General features: G+C 38.2%; 1 protein-coding gene across 17 annotated transcripts in view; it reads right to left on the bottom strand.

Moving 5' to 3' along the window:
• Window positions 1–16622, bottom strand: part of PICALM (phosphatidylinositol binding clathrin assembly protein) — a 97313-nt gene that overhangs the window by 61775 nt on the left and 18916 nt on the right. For all 17 annotated transcript variants that reach the window (XM_018043102.1, XM_018043099.1, XM_018043101.1 and 14 more), the window contains exon 2: window positions 2880–3022. In XM_018043102.1, the coding sequence (XP_017898591.1) occupies window positions 2880–3022 (143 nt within the window). The remainder of the gene's footprint in view (window positions 1–2879; window positions 3023–16622) is intronic.

Here is a 16622-nt window from a genome sequence, read left to right as displayed (position 1 = left end):
AACAGAACAGACATCCTCTTACCCACAGTGCAGATTAACAATCATCACTTTAGATCCCCTTACAGAATCCAATTACACACTACTAAAGACACATGCCTTCAATACCATTCCCTTCTCTTCCTCCCTCTGCAAAGGCAATCACTTTTCTGAAGTAGGTTTTTACCATGAATGTTTTTTAAACTTTTACTACATATATAAGGATCTAAAAACAGTACATAATTTTGGTTTCTATTTTAAATTTACAGAAATTCTATACTGTACTCATTCTTTTCCAATGTGTTTTTCAATAACTTCTTCCCAAGAATTATCCATTTACTATATGTACATCTAGTTCACTCATTTTCAACAATGTCTGAGTATTTCAGCAAACTACTGCACCCATTATATATCCCTTTCTACACGAATATTTAAGTTCTCTCCAGTTTTACGATTATTAACGATGTTTCACTGACGTCTTTGTACTGGTCTCCACCTGCAGGCATGCAAAGGTTTCTCATGATATATACTTAGGGTTGAACTGTTGGCTCAGCAGGTGTATAAAAATTCATCTTCTCAAAATACTGTCAAGCCCCTCTCCAAAATGCTTACCAGAGAACACTACCTTAATTTCCTTTCACACACAACCTCTAAAACAGCTCAAGAAACTCTTTCCAACTTTGTAGGACAAATTTTAAAAGGATTACTTTTGTAAATGTATGCAGAGGATTACTATCAATTTTATGTACATGATCACTTCTCTGACTCAATAGTGTTCATCAGAGATCACCACAAACTAACAAACCACGATTTTGAAAAACAATTTGAAAATCAAAGACTCCTGTTTCATCACTTATCCTAAAACAACTTGTTTCAAAATGCATTCAAATATCCTAAGACAACAACAACAACAAAATCCTAAGACAATGTAACACTCTATGATTTTCATAAGTTTTGATGATTCTTTTTTGTGAGGGGCTGTCTTGTGTACTTGTAAGATGTTCAGCATGCCAGCACCCTCTACCTACTACATATCAGTAGCATCCCCTCCAGTTATGCCAATGTGCCTTGAGGGTGAAAATCACTTGCCTGCCTTGCCCTGTTTCAGAACAACTATTCTAGAGAATCTCCATCCCCACAGCATAGTGAAACTCGATGCATACTCTCACAGACCAGTAACGCCTGCCAATGCAAAAACTTGAGGATTGTACAGACTAGCACACGAAAAAGAGCAGAAGGCCAAATTTCTCTCGGCTACTGAAGGGGAACAGTTTATCTGAAAACCACTACTGAAATGCTACCTTTCTCAGTCAGTCAGCTGTAAGGAATGACAGTCAACTTTCTATTTCTTTGCCTTCTAAAAAGGTTTTGCTTCTGGTATTATCACCGTTGGGGTTTCCCAGGTGGCTCAGTGATAAAGAACTCGCCTGCCAACGCAGGAGACCCAAGAGATGTGGGTTCAATCCCTGGGTCAGAAAGATCTTTGGAGCAGGAAATGGCAACCTACTCTAGTATTCTTTCCTGGAAAATTCCATGGATAGAGGAGACTGGCAAGGTTACAAGTCCATGGGGTCACAAAGTTGCACAAGACTGAGCACTGGGCAAATTATTACCTTATTCACCTCTGAAGGTCACCACTGAATGTGTCTCTTTAACTAGCATTGCAGTTGGTTGTTATTTGTGGCTTTTTCTTCCTAAAGAATAAACTACATAGTTTATTCTTTAAGGTAAAAAATATATACAAGCCTGAAATTCTTCTGAATAGATGATCATGATCTTGGGTAAACACATTCCTAATAAAAATAGAAACTATTATTCTAGTTAAGATGAAAATGTTTTAGGTTACACTGAAGCTAGCATATTCAACTTTTTCTACTGACTCTGTATACTGCCCAATGATTAGAAAGCAACTGAGTAACATGTCCTAAAAATGGGTCACATGTGTTACCCAAGTAATCATACTTCAGGTAGCACTCCTGAAAATAATTTTTAAAACTTAAAAACTACAAATATAATCAAAAAAGTCCCTCCTCATCTCAGTGGGAACTATCTCCTAGCAATCAGTGATCTGCATTTTTCTAAGGCACATACCAAGGCCCTAGATTTATCTAATTCCATTCAAACTTTCTTTAAACACAGTTTTAAATACTCCTTTTGACACAATTTTACAAGTAAGCATAATAGGCTGAGAAAATCAAGAACTCAAAAATTAGCTACTGGGCTATCATGGAAAACAAGAAGATTCTCTCCAGACATTAAATTGCAAAGGTTTACCCACTCCAGTGTTGTTGCCTGGAGAATCCCAGGGACGGCGGAGCCTGGTGGGCTGCCGTCTATGGGGTCGCAGAGTCGGACACAACTGAAGCGACTTAGCAGCAGCAGCAGCATGCATCTTATTCATTACCCTTTCCGGGTAACAAAGACTTTAGACACAACTCTGCTGAAGAAGGTATTCTTCTATCAGTCCCTCTCAGCAAAATGCCATCTTAGTCCTTAATATCACAGCCTTGAACTAGGCAAAGGGCTTCTACAGACAACTATATGAAATCAGACAGAAATCTGACTGGGCTGTAATGAAAAACTAAGTGAATAGAGACAAACATATAACCTATACACAAAGGCCTGCAAAAACCAGAGCTGCTTATAGAACCCATCTCCGGGCACTAATCTTTGCTTCTCGATCCCATTACTGAAAGTCCCCTGTGCTCTGACCCACTTTCTGCTTTCTGATTTAAAAGGCAGAAAAAAAAGTGTAGGGGCTACAATTCTATTTCTGCATAAGCACCTTGCCCTTTTGACCTATATTATTCAGTTGCTATAGGCATTTCTGAGGTGTCAGTGGGAGAAGCAACCTGAACCAGTCAACACCCCCAGGACACTTGTTAACCAAAAATACTGCTTACCTCATTTCCATACACCATCAAATGATGAGTTGTAATGAGAGATTTGAAGACCACCACCCAACTACTGTTAGTAGTTCTTTCAAATAAACTGTCTGCTAACTGCGGGATGTTCACATTCATCTCATTCGTGCACTGAATTAAGTCTGCAATTAAAAAAAAAAAGATTAATTTACTCTGCTTTACTTTTAACGGTAGGTCTGCATACTAACAGAGTACAGGTTTAACAAGAGTGGAACAAAAATGGATAGTTTGGAAAAGTTGTTAAAAAATCCTCTCGAGAACAACTGAGACAGAACTTCTACCTGAGAAGTAAACAGGGCATTGATTATCACATAATTAATCAATAATACCAGAAAGTAAATCAAACTTCCTTCACCCTGAAGTACATTTTATTTATCTCAAAAGGAACTGTTTCAAGACCTTGAGTAACTTTCAGTTCTCTTACTTCTCATAAAAATTTAGAATTACAATGTTAATAATATTCATCCCTACACTTTAGTCATACATATAGAAACAGATGCAAGCTGAAGGTCGAACACCTTTATTAAAATCCTCCCTAGAATGCTGTGCTTGTACTAATAGAGCAGATATGTGGTCTGTGAGTGGACAGGACTCTCTGTTTGTTTATATAAAACAATTCTAATTCTTTTCTCCCCTCAGTTCTGAGTTAGCTCAGTTTTCACTTGATAGCAACTAGCTAATATTGACAAAACTGAAAATGGGCTAATAGTTTCTCAGTGCAATGAATTTCCAAAGAACTGATTCAGGAACTCTACTCAATTATTACTCTGAAAACAAGTAAAACAATGTAAGTTCTAACTTTATATTTTGAAATATAAATAACTAGAAAACATTACCATAAAATAGTCTAATCTTAGTTAATTAGTCTAAAGTTAATATACCTCTCAGAATTTCACCTCATATCTGCTTCACAGATATAACTGGCATATTCAATGAAGAAAATACAAAATATGATCCAATTTAGACATGTAATGAAGATGATCAAGAAATGAGTTGTTTTAAAAGTATCCATAAAACAATGTATAACTACCTCAGTTGTAAGTACCATTAAAGGGGAAATAGGAAAATAGAGACTCATTAAAAGTTTGTCCACTTTTCACCTTTAGTACTTAATGATTCAATATGAACTCAAGTGATCTAACTTGGCTGTGATTGCTAAAAAGAAACAATGCAACTATGACCATTTATCTGCTTATAATCTTTCAAAAATGTTTGTTTAATAGGGCCAATTTCTGTACAAAGTAACATTTGATAAGCAAATGCATTTTAGATAAGCAGTTACCCTGGCCAACAATGCCTGAAGAACAAAGCACAAAACAGTCAAAGAGAATGCCCACGGAACACAAGGCTTTCACAATTGAGACTACTTGCAACAAAAATTACATAGTTCATTTACTTGGCTCAGCTTCTGATATTTTACTTCTGCTATTTTAAATTTGATCTCTGCCTTTCCGAATAGTACTTTATATCTGCCCTAAGGCACTGAATATATTGTACTTGCCTTATTCCAAAGATAATCTTTCTCTCTCAAAATATAATTTACTGGGAGCAAGGCCTATCTATGTTCTGCTCATTTTGAACCCTTTAAAAGGTCAAGTACAGTGATCAAGTTTTGATTTTAATTATATGAAGTTATATTCCTAACTTCCTGTTTTCCCATGTTTACATATCTGTATTTTTCTTTTTCCTTCCAGAAACTATCTTTATAAGTTATTCATTTCTTTTAACAGTTATTTCTCACTATGATGTCAATAATCATTTTACTCCTCAGAATCTTACTTTCCAAAACTGAACCTGTCACAAAATTTGTTGTCACAATACTTGCCCAAGGGCACTTCTACATGTGTGTGCATGTGTGTGCGTTTGTGTGAACACTCCCTAGAGCCCATCAAGAACTAAGTCTCTTAAACGTCTAGATATCCCACCTTCTCCTCTCCACCCCACTATCACTGACAAAGCCAGAGTGAAGATCCTGTTTCCCTAACTAGAAATCAACCAGTCCTGGGAGTATTTAGAACCAAGTTAGGGGGAGGAATTATCATGCCCTCTGAAGGGCTTTACTGGCATATGAGGACAAAGATGAGGGAGACTGTCACGCAATGCACAACGGACACTCCGCAATTAAATGCACAACGGACACTCCGCAATTAAAAGCTGCCCCGCCCTGCTCAGTGGGAAAGACTCCGCCTGCAGGAGACTAGGGTTCAACCCCTATCAGGAAGACCCCCCACACAGGGCCACGAGGCTCTGTGCGCCACATCTACTGGGCCTGTGCTCTAGAGCCCAGAGCGCAACCACCACGCCTAGAGCCCGCGCTCCACACCAAGAGAAGCCGCCGAGGTGAGAAGCTCATGCGCCTCAACCAGAGAGCAGCCCCCACATCAACAAAGACCTAGCACCGCCAAAAATAAACAAACATTAAAAAAAGAAAAAAAGCCGCTCCACCCAAAACTGTCCCCTCTTAGGAAATGCTGGACTAACTGGCCTCTTCACTTCTAATGAGATCTCATTTGAGGTCTCACCCACCCCACATGCCCAAATAAAAACTGGCCATGACACTGACTAACCTCAATGATCTCCCAACTACACACAGGATTAGCAAACATTCCATCTTTGTCAACATCCTCCCTGTTGAAACTTAACTTCCAAGACAGGCTTCCCTGGTGGCTCAGATGGTAAAGAATCTGCCTGCAATGTAGGTGGCCTGGGTTTAATCCTTGGGTCCTGCAGAACCCCTGGAGAAGGGAACGGCTACCCACTCCATTATTCTTGCCTGGAGAATCCAATGGACAGAGGAGTCTGGAGGGCTATAGTCCATAGGGTCACAAAGAGTCGGACACGATTGACTCTCTCTCACACACACACACACACATTGCTTCTTCACACCCAAATTCTTCCATTCTTGCTCATTCCTCAAAACGAATAATGTATTTTCCTTTGTGAAATTCTCCTCTCCACAGACTAAGGTACCCGCCACACAGACACTAAAGTTGGTACACAATTCTATACTTTTATTATTTACTTCCCCATCACTCTCATCTAGAATCAGAGATTTTAAAAGGAATCTGCAAATACTTTTGTTGGTAATTTTCCATATTCTTAATCAGGGAGATAAGTAAGTCGCTGGATTAGTCAGAGACAGCCTGATTCTAAATGAAGCCAGAAGTGTAGGTTTCAGCTTTAATGAGCATGTTACACACTAGACTATGCATACTGTATCTACGGTATACTCCGTAGAGTATGATCGCTCTCCTCATCACTTTGCTTCAGTTACACTAAGGCCTCCTTTGCAATGCCTCCCACGAGCCAAGCACTCTTAACCTCAGGTGTTCAGTATTTTGTTCCTTCTGCCTAGAATATTCTTCTCCCAGATATCCACACTTCTCTTACTCCCTGAGTTTATTCCTATAGATCTTTGCTCAAATGTCACCTATTAGATGAACATCTCTAAATATTTATAAAAAGTAACAAAGCCTTAAGGCAATCCTCTACTTCCAAACCCTCACTACACCCTCTTATTCTGCTTTATTTCTCTCCAAAGCACTTATCACCTAACTCATTTTAACTTGTTTAATGTCTTTCTCTCCCAATTAAAGTATAAGTTCCACGTAGGGAGGGCTCTATTATGTTCTCTGCTGGATTTCCTAAGAATAGTACAATGCATACAACGGTCACTTACACTTTTTGAATAAATAACATTTACTTGAGTATGCACTTGAGTAGCCCTAACAAGACCATTCAAAATGTATTTTTTACACAAATTACACCAACGATCTACAACTCTTTGCACAACCTGCAATCCTCAAAGGTTAAAAGGTCTGTTGTACCTGCGCACATCACATGTGAAAATTCTCAACTTCAAAGTTAAAGGAGATCCAACAAGTAATGGTTTATTGTAATGTTATGAAAACTATATTTCATAGCATTTAGAAATGACCACATAAAAATGGAAGGAAAATTCCAGAAGCTAAAATGTAACACTTCATATATAACAAGAAAAATAGGGTAAGAGTTCATGCATAAATTCAGAGTAGACCAAATGCAAAAACCAAAGATATACAAACGCTTCTGGGAAAAAATATACTGCACGGTTACACAAACTCTGCAGAACACACTTGCCCGTAGTACTTTAACTCAACCAGTCATTTTCTCCAGGGGTAATTTTTCCTCTGAACAATGTTTCTACTATAGTAGTAACTTGAAAATGCTTCTAAGCTTAAGCCCCAACAACTCAGGAAGGAAAATGTTTTCCACACCTCTAATCAACCAAAAGCCAATTGTTTCAAACAAATATCAAGCATATCATGGAAACCTTGATAGCTACTGCTTTTCTCATTCTCAAATCAGATTTCATTTCTTAAAAAGCACAAACCTGAAAGTAAACTTCCTTTACCATCAAAAGGCTTCTAAAGTAGAAACTCATATTTTCATTTAGCCATTTACCTTGAGAATATAAAAAATGTAAAACCTTCTTTAATATTACATTAATAACAAATCCTAAACTCTACACTCAAAAAAAATAACTATAAGGCATACAGGTTCTCTGCTTTAAGTATAGGTGAGAATTCATGAGGATTTCTAGTATTTAAGGGTAGAGGAAAACAGGCCTACTATGGAAATGAAGAGCATTTTTCCACACAGAGACAGCAGAAGGAACCAATCTAAACTTTTAAAACAAAATGCTCACTTTTATTATTTAATATGCCTCTCCAACAAACAAGGTCTGGGGTAGATAAAATAAATGTTTACTGCATTAACACAGGTAAGGTACTGACCCCTAGGTAAGGTCACAGAAGCTCACTAGATACTAGACTTAGTAACAGAATTAAATTTTTTGTCAAAGATAAGGATGCTTGGAAACATATACAAAGCAAATACCCAACTAGCCAATTTAATGCAGGTTCTAAATTTCTAGCTAATTTAAAAATAATAAGAAAAGCAGTGGGATGCAAATATATATATATTTTTGTATTCATTAGGAAATGTTCAGCGAAGTACAAAAATTTAGAAATAGCCAGTTACCAGATAGCCACAGATCTGTACTGACTTGTCGAAGGGTAGATTTTCACAAGTCAGGCAACCCAGTCAGTGACATGCACCATTAGCAGAATGTAAAAGCCTCAAGTTCTCATCTAAACAGGCACTCACTAGGCTATATCAAAACTACACTGATACCCAAAGTAGATTTTCTAATAAAAGAGCTTGCCTAAAGCTAGTCTTTAAAAAAAGCACAATGCATCACAATCATTCAGCCACATATTACTGTCTCTTTCAAAAGGGTCATTTCGAAAGACAGTCCTTTTGCAACTGCCTTCAGAAATTATTTTAGTAGCATAAGACTGATCTCTTCAATCATCTAGAAAACTGGAGACACACTCAATTTGGAAGGCAAATTAAGTGGTTGATCAAATGTTGCTTCGGTGATCAGATCTTTGAAACTTTTCCTGGGTAGGAGTACAAATAAAAACAATATTCACCAAGAAACAGCAATGAGAGAATAAAGAAAAGCTTCTGAACTTTTGCTGTAAGGTATCAGCACAGTTTTTTTTCACTTAGGAAAAGTCTGAAAGTATTCAGAAAACATGCAAGTTGAAATCAGACCTCAGCCAAAAGATGTCTGGGAAACAGAATGAACCATCTTACATCGTTCAATTTTTTGTGTAAAAGGTCACAAAATATGGTCCAAATTAAGATGTAGCTGTTACAATTTTCTTTAAAGTTTCTGGGATCCTCTGTGAGAAATGTGTTAGACTTTCACATAATTCCATTAGAATTAATTCAAAAATACAACCTTTACAGACTGATTTATACCCTAAGAAACAAATCTAACCAATATTTTAACTGGATTTAAAATTAAAACTAGGGAAAGACTCACATAATATAGAATACTCAGTACAAGTAATAAGGACTGCTGCTGCTGCTAAGTCGCTTCAGTCGTGTCCGACTCTGTGCGACCCCATTGACGGAAGCCCACCAGGCTCCCCCATCCCTCGGATTCTCCAGGCAAGAACAATGGAGTGGGTTGCCATCTCCTTCTCCAATGCATGAAAGTGAAAAGTGAAAGTGAAGTCACTCAGGACTCTCTGCGACCCCACAGAATGCAGTCTACCCGGCTCCTCCGTCCATGGAATTTTCTACGCAAGAGTACTGGAATGAGGTGCCATTGCCTTCTCTGAATAAGCACTGAGTTAACTTGAAAGAGGAGAGAAAGAAGCATTCAAAGCACTAAAAAGAAATGACAATGATATCCAAAAAGTTTTGATAAGAGTACTATGAAGCTAAGGTATCTAAGTCACAATGTGAGTGGACACACGTTCAATAAGGGAGGAATAGCTCATTAAATGACAGCAGTCTGGTAGTGAAATATTGTGAGCCCAACAAATACACAGAAAAGAAAAAAAGCTGAGTGGGGAAAATGCTTACAGTATATTATACCAAAACCATGTTAAAGAATAATGCAGAGTAACAGTAAGATTTCAGATATACTCTACTTTCTGATGTATAGCATATTTGCCCAAATATGGGATGATACAAAAAGAACTGAATACTTTCATAATTACTCAGCAATTTAGTTACATGTAGAACAGCTAGTTAAAATCAGTATGTAAAGGAACTATATCACTATTATTTCCATAATTTCACAAATTTCAGTAAGGACTGCTCACATCACACAGCAGACATGTACTGTAACTAATTCCAGACCCTTTAGAGCATATCGTGATCACTGGCAAAAGACAGCATTGATTTCTTCCTTTATTCCCTCAAGGATGAGGAAGGGGTGGTATAAGCACAAAAGCTGCAAGCGTAACAGCTGGAAATCTGGTAGCCCCTGTTGCAGAGGTAGACCAATACTTTGAATACAAGTTCAGTCTTACACCATTGTAGGTGAGTCTTCAGGAAACTCCAGAACCAACAAAGAAAGTAAGGCAAACTCCCATCTTACTGAAAAAAGAAAAAAAAAAAAAACCAAGTTGCAGCTGCAGGGAAAAATCAACCTGCTGGCACAACTAGGTATGCTATTTCTGTCAGTGTGTTTTCTGCAAAAAATGAATGGAGTAAGGATTCACACTGTTGAAAACTAAGATTCATTCTGGTGAAAACTAAAATGTAAAGATAACTTGATAGCTTGATAATTATATATCTGTACATCACCGACTCAGTGGACATGGGTTTGGGTAACCTCCGGGAGTTGGTGACGGATAGGGAGGCCTGGTGTGCTGTGGTTCATGAGGTCGCAAAGAGTCGCACGACTGAGCAGCTGAACAGAACTGACAGCTATATTAAGAGCATGATAGTTATATTTAATCCGGTTATTGAGTAGTAAGTTTTTCTTTCAACCGTTTTTTTTTAAATCACGTAAGAGGTTTTGCCTCCCTTAAAAACTGTTCAACAGAAAAGCTGCTATAAATCCTCACAAATTCTCGCATCATCTAGCTCTCAATTTTAAACAAAATATTTGAAGAAGATAACCTGAAAACACCTTCATGAGTGCAATTTCAGGTGCTTATAGAAACCACCAAAAGAAATCAACTTTTTTAGCAAGAGGAATAAAAAACGTAACAAGATTTAGGAAGTGTTGAGCATCTTTCAGTTCAGTTCAGTTCAGTTCAGTCCCTCAGCCGTGTCCGACTCTTTGCGACCCCATGAATTGCAGCACACCAGGCCTCCCTGTCCATCACCAACTCCCGGAGTTCACTCAGACTCACGTCCATCGAGTCTGTGATGCCATCCAGCCATCTCATCCTCTGCCCCCTTCTCCTCCTGCCCCCAATTCCTCCCAGCATCAGGGTCTTTTCCAATGAGTCAACTCTTCGCATTAGGTGGCCAAAGTACTGGAGTTTCAGCTTTAGCATCATTCCTTCCAAAGAAATCCCAGGGCTGATCTCCTTCAGAATGGACTGGTTGGATCTCCTTGCAGTCCAAGGGACTCTCAAGAGTCTTCTCCAACACCACATTTCAAAAGCATCAATTCTTCGGTGCTCAGCTTTCTTCACAGTCCAACTCTCACATCCACACATGACCACAGGAAAAAACCATAGCCTTGACTAGATGGACCTTTGTTGGCAAAGTAATGTCTCTGTTTTTGAATATGCTATCTAGGTGGGTCATAACTTTCCTTCCAAGGAGTGAGCATCTTTTAATTTCATGGCTGCAGTCACCATCTGCAGTGATTTTGGAGCCCCCCAAAAAATAAAGTCCAACACTGTTTCCCCATCTATTTCCTATGAAGTGATGGGACCAGATGCCATCTTAATTTTCTGAATGTTGAGCTTTAAGCCAACTTTTTCACTCTCCTCTTTCACTTTCATCAAGAGGCTTTTGAGTTCCTCTTCACTTTCTGCCATAAGGGTGGTGTCATCTGCATATCTGAGGTTCTTGATATTTCTCCCGGCAACCTTGATTCCAGCTTGTGTTTCTTCCAGTCCAGCGTTTCTCATGATGTACTCTGCATAGAAGTTAAATAAGCAGCGTGACAATATACAGCCTTGACGCACTCCTTTTCCTATTTGGAACCAGTCTGTTGTTCCATGTCCAGTTCTGACTGTTGCTTCCTGACCTGCATACAGATTTCTCAAGAGGCAGGTCACGTGGTCTGGTATTCCCATCTCTTTCAGAATTTTCCACAGTTTATTGTGATCCACACAGTCAAAGGCTTTGGCATAGTTAATAAAGCAGAAATAGATGTTTTTCTGGAACTCCCTTGCTTTTTTGATGATTCAGCGGATGTTGGCAATTTGATCTTTGGTTCCCCTGCCTTTTCTAAAACCAGCTTGAACATCTGGAATTTCACAGTTCACGTATTGCTGAAGCCTGGCTTGGAGAATTTTGAGCATTACTTTACTAGCATCTTTAGAACACTTTAAAAGATAAGAACAGAAGAAAATTCAAGTCATGAAAGCATTATATAGAAAAACATAACACTCAGAATTCAAAGCTACTATCTTCTTTTTCAAATGAAATAGTCGTTTTACCCCTATGAAAATGCTTCAGCCTACTATGTAAAGCATTTGTAACATGAAGTCTGAAAACCATGGTGTTGTGGTGTACTCTGCATTCCTACCACTAGATGGCAGACTGTACAGAGAAACAACAGGACTCTGGTAAGAACAGATACTTGGGGCTTTCCAGGTGGCACAATCGTCCTCAATAACCCACCTGCCAATGCAGGAGATGCAAGAGATATGTATGGGTTTGAACCCTGGGTCAGGAAGATCCCCTGAAGGCAGAAATGGCAACCCAGTCCAGTATCCTTGTCTGGAAAACTCCACGGACAATGGAGCCTGGTGGGCTACGACACAGACCGGGTCGCAAAGAGCTGAACACAAGTCGGTGAGTGAGCACGCACACACACACACAAGAATAGCCATGGGTCCAAGCTTAGCTATAAACAAACACCTTAATTTTTAGACTGTTTAGGATTTCAGGCGGTTTCTAAACCTAGATAGCTTTAGTCCCAACTCAGATTCCAAATAAGATCTCAGAGGTGAGGAGAATCGCATCTTGGTAAGCACTATCTCAGAGGTACTATTACCATGTCTAATTTTCCACACAATGTAAAGTAAAATAACAATAAGAAGTTACTTAATAGAATAAAGACACATCACTTAATATAAGAATAAAAAATTTTATTTAAGTTGAATAGGAAAACAAAACAAAAGCATTACAGTGTTCCAACATAAAAAAAATTACATGTCCATGGTATAAGCACTAGGTGTTCTCCTTCCCTTCCTTGAAGATCAGAAACTTCCTTGAAGTTTCAGAATTACAATACCACCTACAGAAAAGAAAACAATGTGTTATTAAGTATGTACAAAGCAATTTAAGAGTAAATGCCAAAATTACAAACTTTTTTTTTTACTACATTCTAACAACTTGATAACAGTTCATCAATCCAGTTAAGCAGACATACCACGACTCTCAAAACCATCACACACTGAATCAGAAACACACAAAACCTGATTTCCTAAGCAAAATAAAAGGTCAGCTAACAACATATTACAAGTTCTGTACTTACCTCTACCAATGCTGTAAATCAGAACAGTCCAGGGCTGCAGAAAATATGGAAAGAATTCTTTCATTCCACCGAGACCAGGTAAAAGGAACCCAAGCTTAAGAGACTCTGTGAATGCACATTAGAGCTCACTAAAGGAGAAAACAAATTACATGGAGAAGTTCAAATAACTGGGACTAAGTCTGGAGCAAAGCACGTTACAAGCAGGGGGTGAACAAGCGTCCTTGTTTTCCTGGAGCAGTCCTGGTTGACACCTGCTGTCTCAGTGTTCCATTCAGACCGCATATACTTTCACTCTCAACACTGCCCCAGTTTGGAATATAAATTATATGTCACCCTAGTTATAAGTGACCTAATAAAAGTCTACATGCAGCTAAGGAATTAACACACTATTATTATCTACTCCCAGTGTATTTGCATTTTTCTTTCTCTGAGGGCTAAATTCTGGTTCTTCCCTAGCCTTCCTACACAAACATGCTTCCACTCTATTTTGTCCTCTCATCCCCAACAAAAACCTCTACGTAAATGATTCTCAGATTTCTTCTCTGGGAAACTGTAAATACTAGAAATTTTCACCTCTATGTCCAAAAATATCTTACGTTTAAAAAACAGAAACATAATCTCAACTGTTATAAGACTGTCCCACCATTTTTAAGTGATCAAGATTCATTCTTAGATTTGTTAAATTCAGTAATCTTTTTTTGCTTTTACTGTTCACATGTGTGGCATGCTATTTTGTACATGTGTTGATATGATGGGATAAATACTTGTAGATTTATAGGTGAAACAAAAGTCCGTTTCTCCACTCTAAGATCCAGAGAGGAGGAGAGACAAGGAGGCAAAAAGTCTCCACAGCTAGATTAATGTTACTCAGTAACAGCCAAGCCCACGTCTAGAAAGTAGGAATCCAAAAGAATTTTAATGGCTTCTCTTAAGAATTTAAATCTGTCTAGACAGAGAGAATAATAAATTGTAGTTAGCCTCTGTGCCAGAATCTACCTCATCCAGAAAACACAAGTTTCATGTCTCCAATGCAATTAGAACAACAGAATCTTTATATTCCATCTTCCCACAACTTTGCAAACCTCAGTATGAACAGAAATCACATTTCTTCTATAATACTCATTGCATGGGGTCGCAAAGAGTTTGACACGGCTGGGCAACTTAACAGCAACAACACTTATTGCATACTATGCCAAATATTTAAGAAATACACAATAGTGGACAAAGTTTCTGCCACTATATACTAGTGAGAGAAACAATCAATAAACGAACAAAAGCACGTCAAATGGTAAAAAGTGCAAAAGATTTCTTAGCCCTTAAAAAGAATGGGCCAAGTGTTAGGGGGAGGCGGTTATTTATACATGATAATCAGGAGCCTTGGATAAAGACCACTGAAAATGACAGTAACAATGACAGTGTGTCCCAGGAGCTTGGAGGCCTACAGAACTGACTGCCATGTTCAGTTACCATCATCCACGTGATACCGAAGCACGGAGGCGTTCCACTACCTGTCTGCTCCACCCTTGCCAAACCTAAGTCTTCATGAACAGCAACCTTGGGGATCCTGCAAAAGCCTCTAGCATTACCCAGATAGCTCAGTAAGAGATAGTGGGAATCTCATTTATTCACACACTTCAAAATTAAAGCAGAGCAGTATGCTCCCCTTCAATGAGTCAAAGCGGCACCAGTCATCTACTACAGTTCATGAAGCAGGCACCCTTCTTAGAATAAAAGCCACTTCTGAAAAATCTTTTTTCTAACTGATATCAACAGTAATGACAGATACAACCCAAAATAGTAACCACCAAATAACAGCCCATCTACATGCCTTTAAGTTTTGAAATACTGCTCTGTAAGTGAAAAATGTTTGAAAATAATACATTATTAATAAATCACCCTAAACTAAGGCCAAAGTAGTTTTCCTAGTGATTACTAGGAGCATTTCAGCCAAAAGATCTCCATTTTCACACATTTAATAACCATACAGCTGTTTTTATAAAATTCACTATAAACCCATGTTTGCCCATTTCACAGCATAAAAAAAAAGAATCTGAAAAGTTCATGACAAATGAATTTCATACAAAGCATAATATATTCTGAGATTAAAATCTACTTTATAAAACTGCTAAAAGTGAAGATATTATTTTTTCAAGTTAAAAATCCCATGTAAACTATGCTTCAGTAATACTAAAGAATAAAAAAAAACCCACCAGTTTAAATGTTTGTTGATCTGAAAACACTTTTCAGAACTATGCAAGAGAATAGGGAAGTTATTCGAAAATAAAGTTATCTGAATCACTCTATGTTTAAAAATCATTAACCTAAGTATATTAAAGCAAAAATCAGTGTCTTGAAGATTAGTTCTATTAAAAATTGACATAATCATAACTTATTCTGCACACTGAACAGTTAATCGTGGATTTATTTCCCCGAAATATAGACTTTAAGTATTTCTCAATATAAGACATTTTGATAAACTGATCTCTACTACTATAGAATTTGGAAACAACGAATTTAACATATATTGTGCATAGCAATTACAGTGGGTTTTTATTTAGTTCTGCTTTTATGTACCAACTTCAATAACACTAATAATAAAAGAGTAAGAATAAAAACTTTGTTCTTTCATGCAAGTATCTATATTTAGGTACAGATAATATCACAAATAGTTTTCAATACTCACATTCTGTCTCTGAATGGGTATCTGAGGAACTCCTCAAATTTGCAAGAACATATCTTTCACTTGATTTGTTAAGATGATATAAATCTTAAAATGGTCCAGACAAGCAGCAGGAAAATTTAACCCCCTTTCTCCCTTCATTTCACAATGCCAACCCTGCACCAATTTCTCTTTTGCTATAGTGACAAGGGCTCCCCAAATAGCCTTCTACCCAACTAAAATGGTACTACTGTGAAGACTGCTACTTTTAGAGCATAATCCTTGCCTAAATTTGACAAATACCGGAGAACATTAGCTTTGTCTTTCACTGCTATACTGGCTACCTTCCAGAAGGATTGATTGGCAGGTGGGGAGAAGGGGGTGTCCGGTTTTTGGTTCTTTTTATTCCTTTGAAGTTTGTTTCTCCCTATTAAGAGTCCTTCTCTGATGCACACTTATTTGACAGTCTGTCCTAAGATATCTTATCCTATATGTTTCCAATCTGCTTTGAACAGTAATGATGAAGATGCTAATTCCACCAATCACTAAAATTCTGCTCTAGACTGTCCCTCCAACACTTCCATGCTTGGTCAAATCCATTTCCATGTGTTAGGACTATACTATAACAGGATGAAGTGACATCAGAATAACTCGAGGCTCTAGAACCAAACCTAGATTCACTAGTCTACACCTTTATAACTTCAAGGCATGTTAATTACTCACCCAGTTTCAAGTTCTCTATTTTAAAAATAGGGATGCTGCTGCTGCTGCTAAGTCGCTTCAGTCGTGTCTGACTCTGTGCGACCCCATCGACAGCAGCCCACCAGGCTCCCCCGTCCCTGGGATTCTCCAGGCAAGAACACTGGAGTGGGTTGCCATTTCCTTCTCCAATGCATGAAAGTGAAAAGTCAAAGTGAAGTCACTCAGTCGCGTCCGACTTTTAGCGACTCCATGGACTGTAGCCCACCAGGATCCTCCATCCATGGGATTTTTCAGGCAAGAGTACTGGAGTGGGATGCCATTGCCTTCTCCGAAAAATAGGGATAGC

Source organism: Capra hircus, chromosome 29 (assembly GCF_001704415.2).
Source record: "Capra hircus breed San Clemente chromosome 29, ASM170441v1, whole genome shotgun sequence".
NCBI classification, from domain to species: domain Eukaryota; kingdom Metazoa; phylum Chordata; class Mammalia; order Artiodactyla; family Bovidae; genus Capra; species Capra hircus.
Note: the sequence above shows the minus strand (reverse complement) of the source record. Positions and strands in the feature narration are given on the sequence as shown.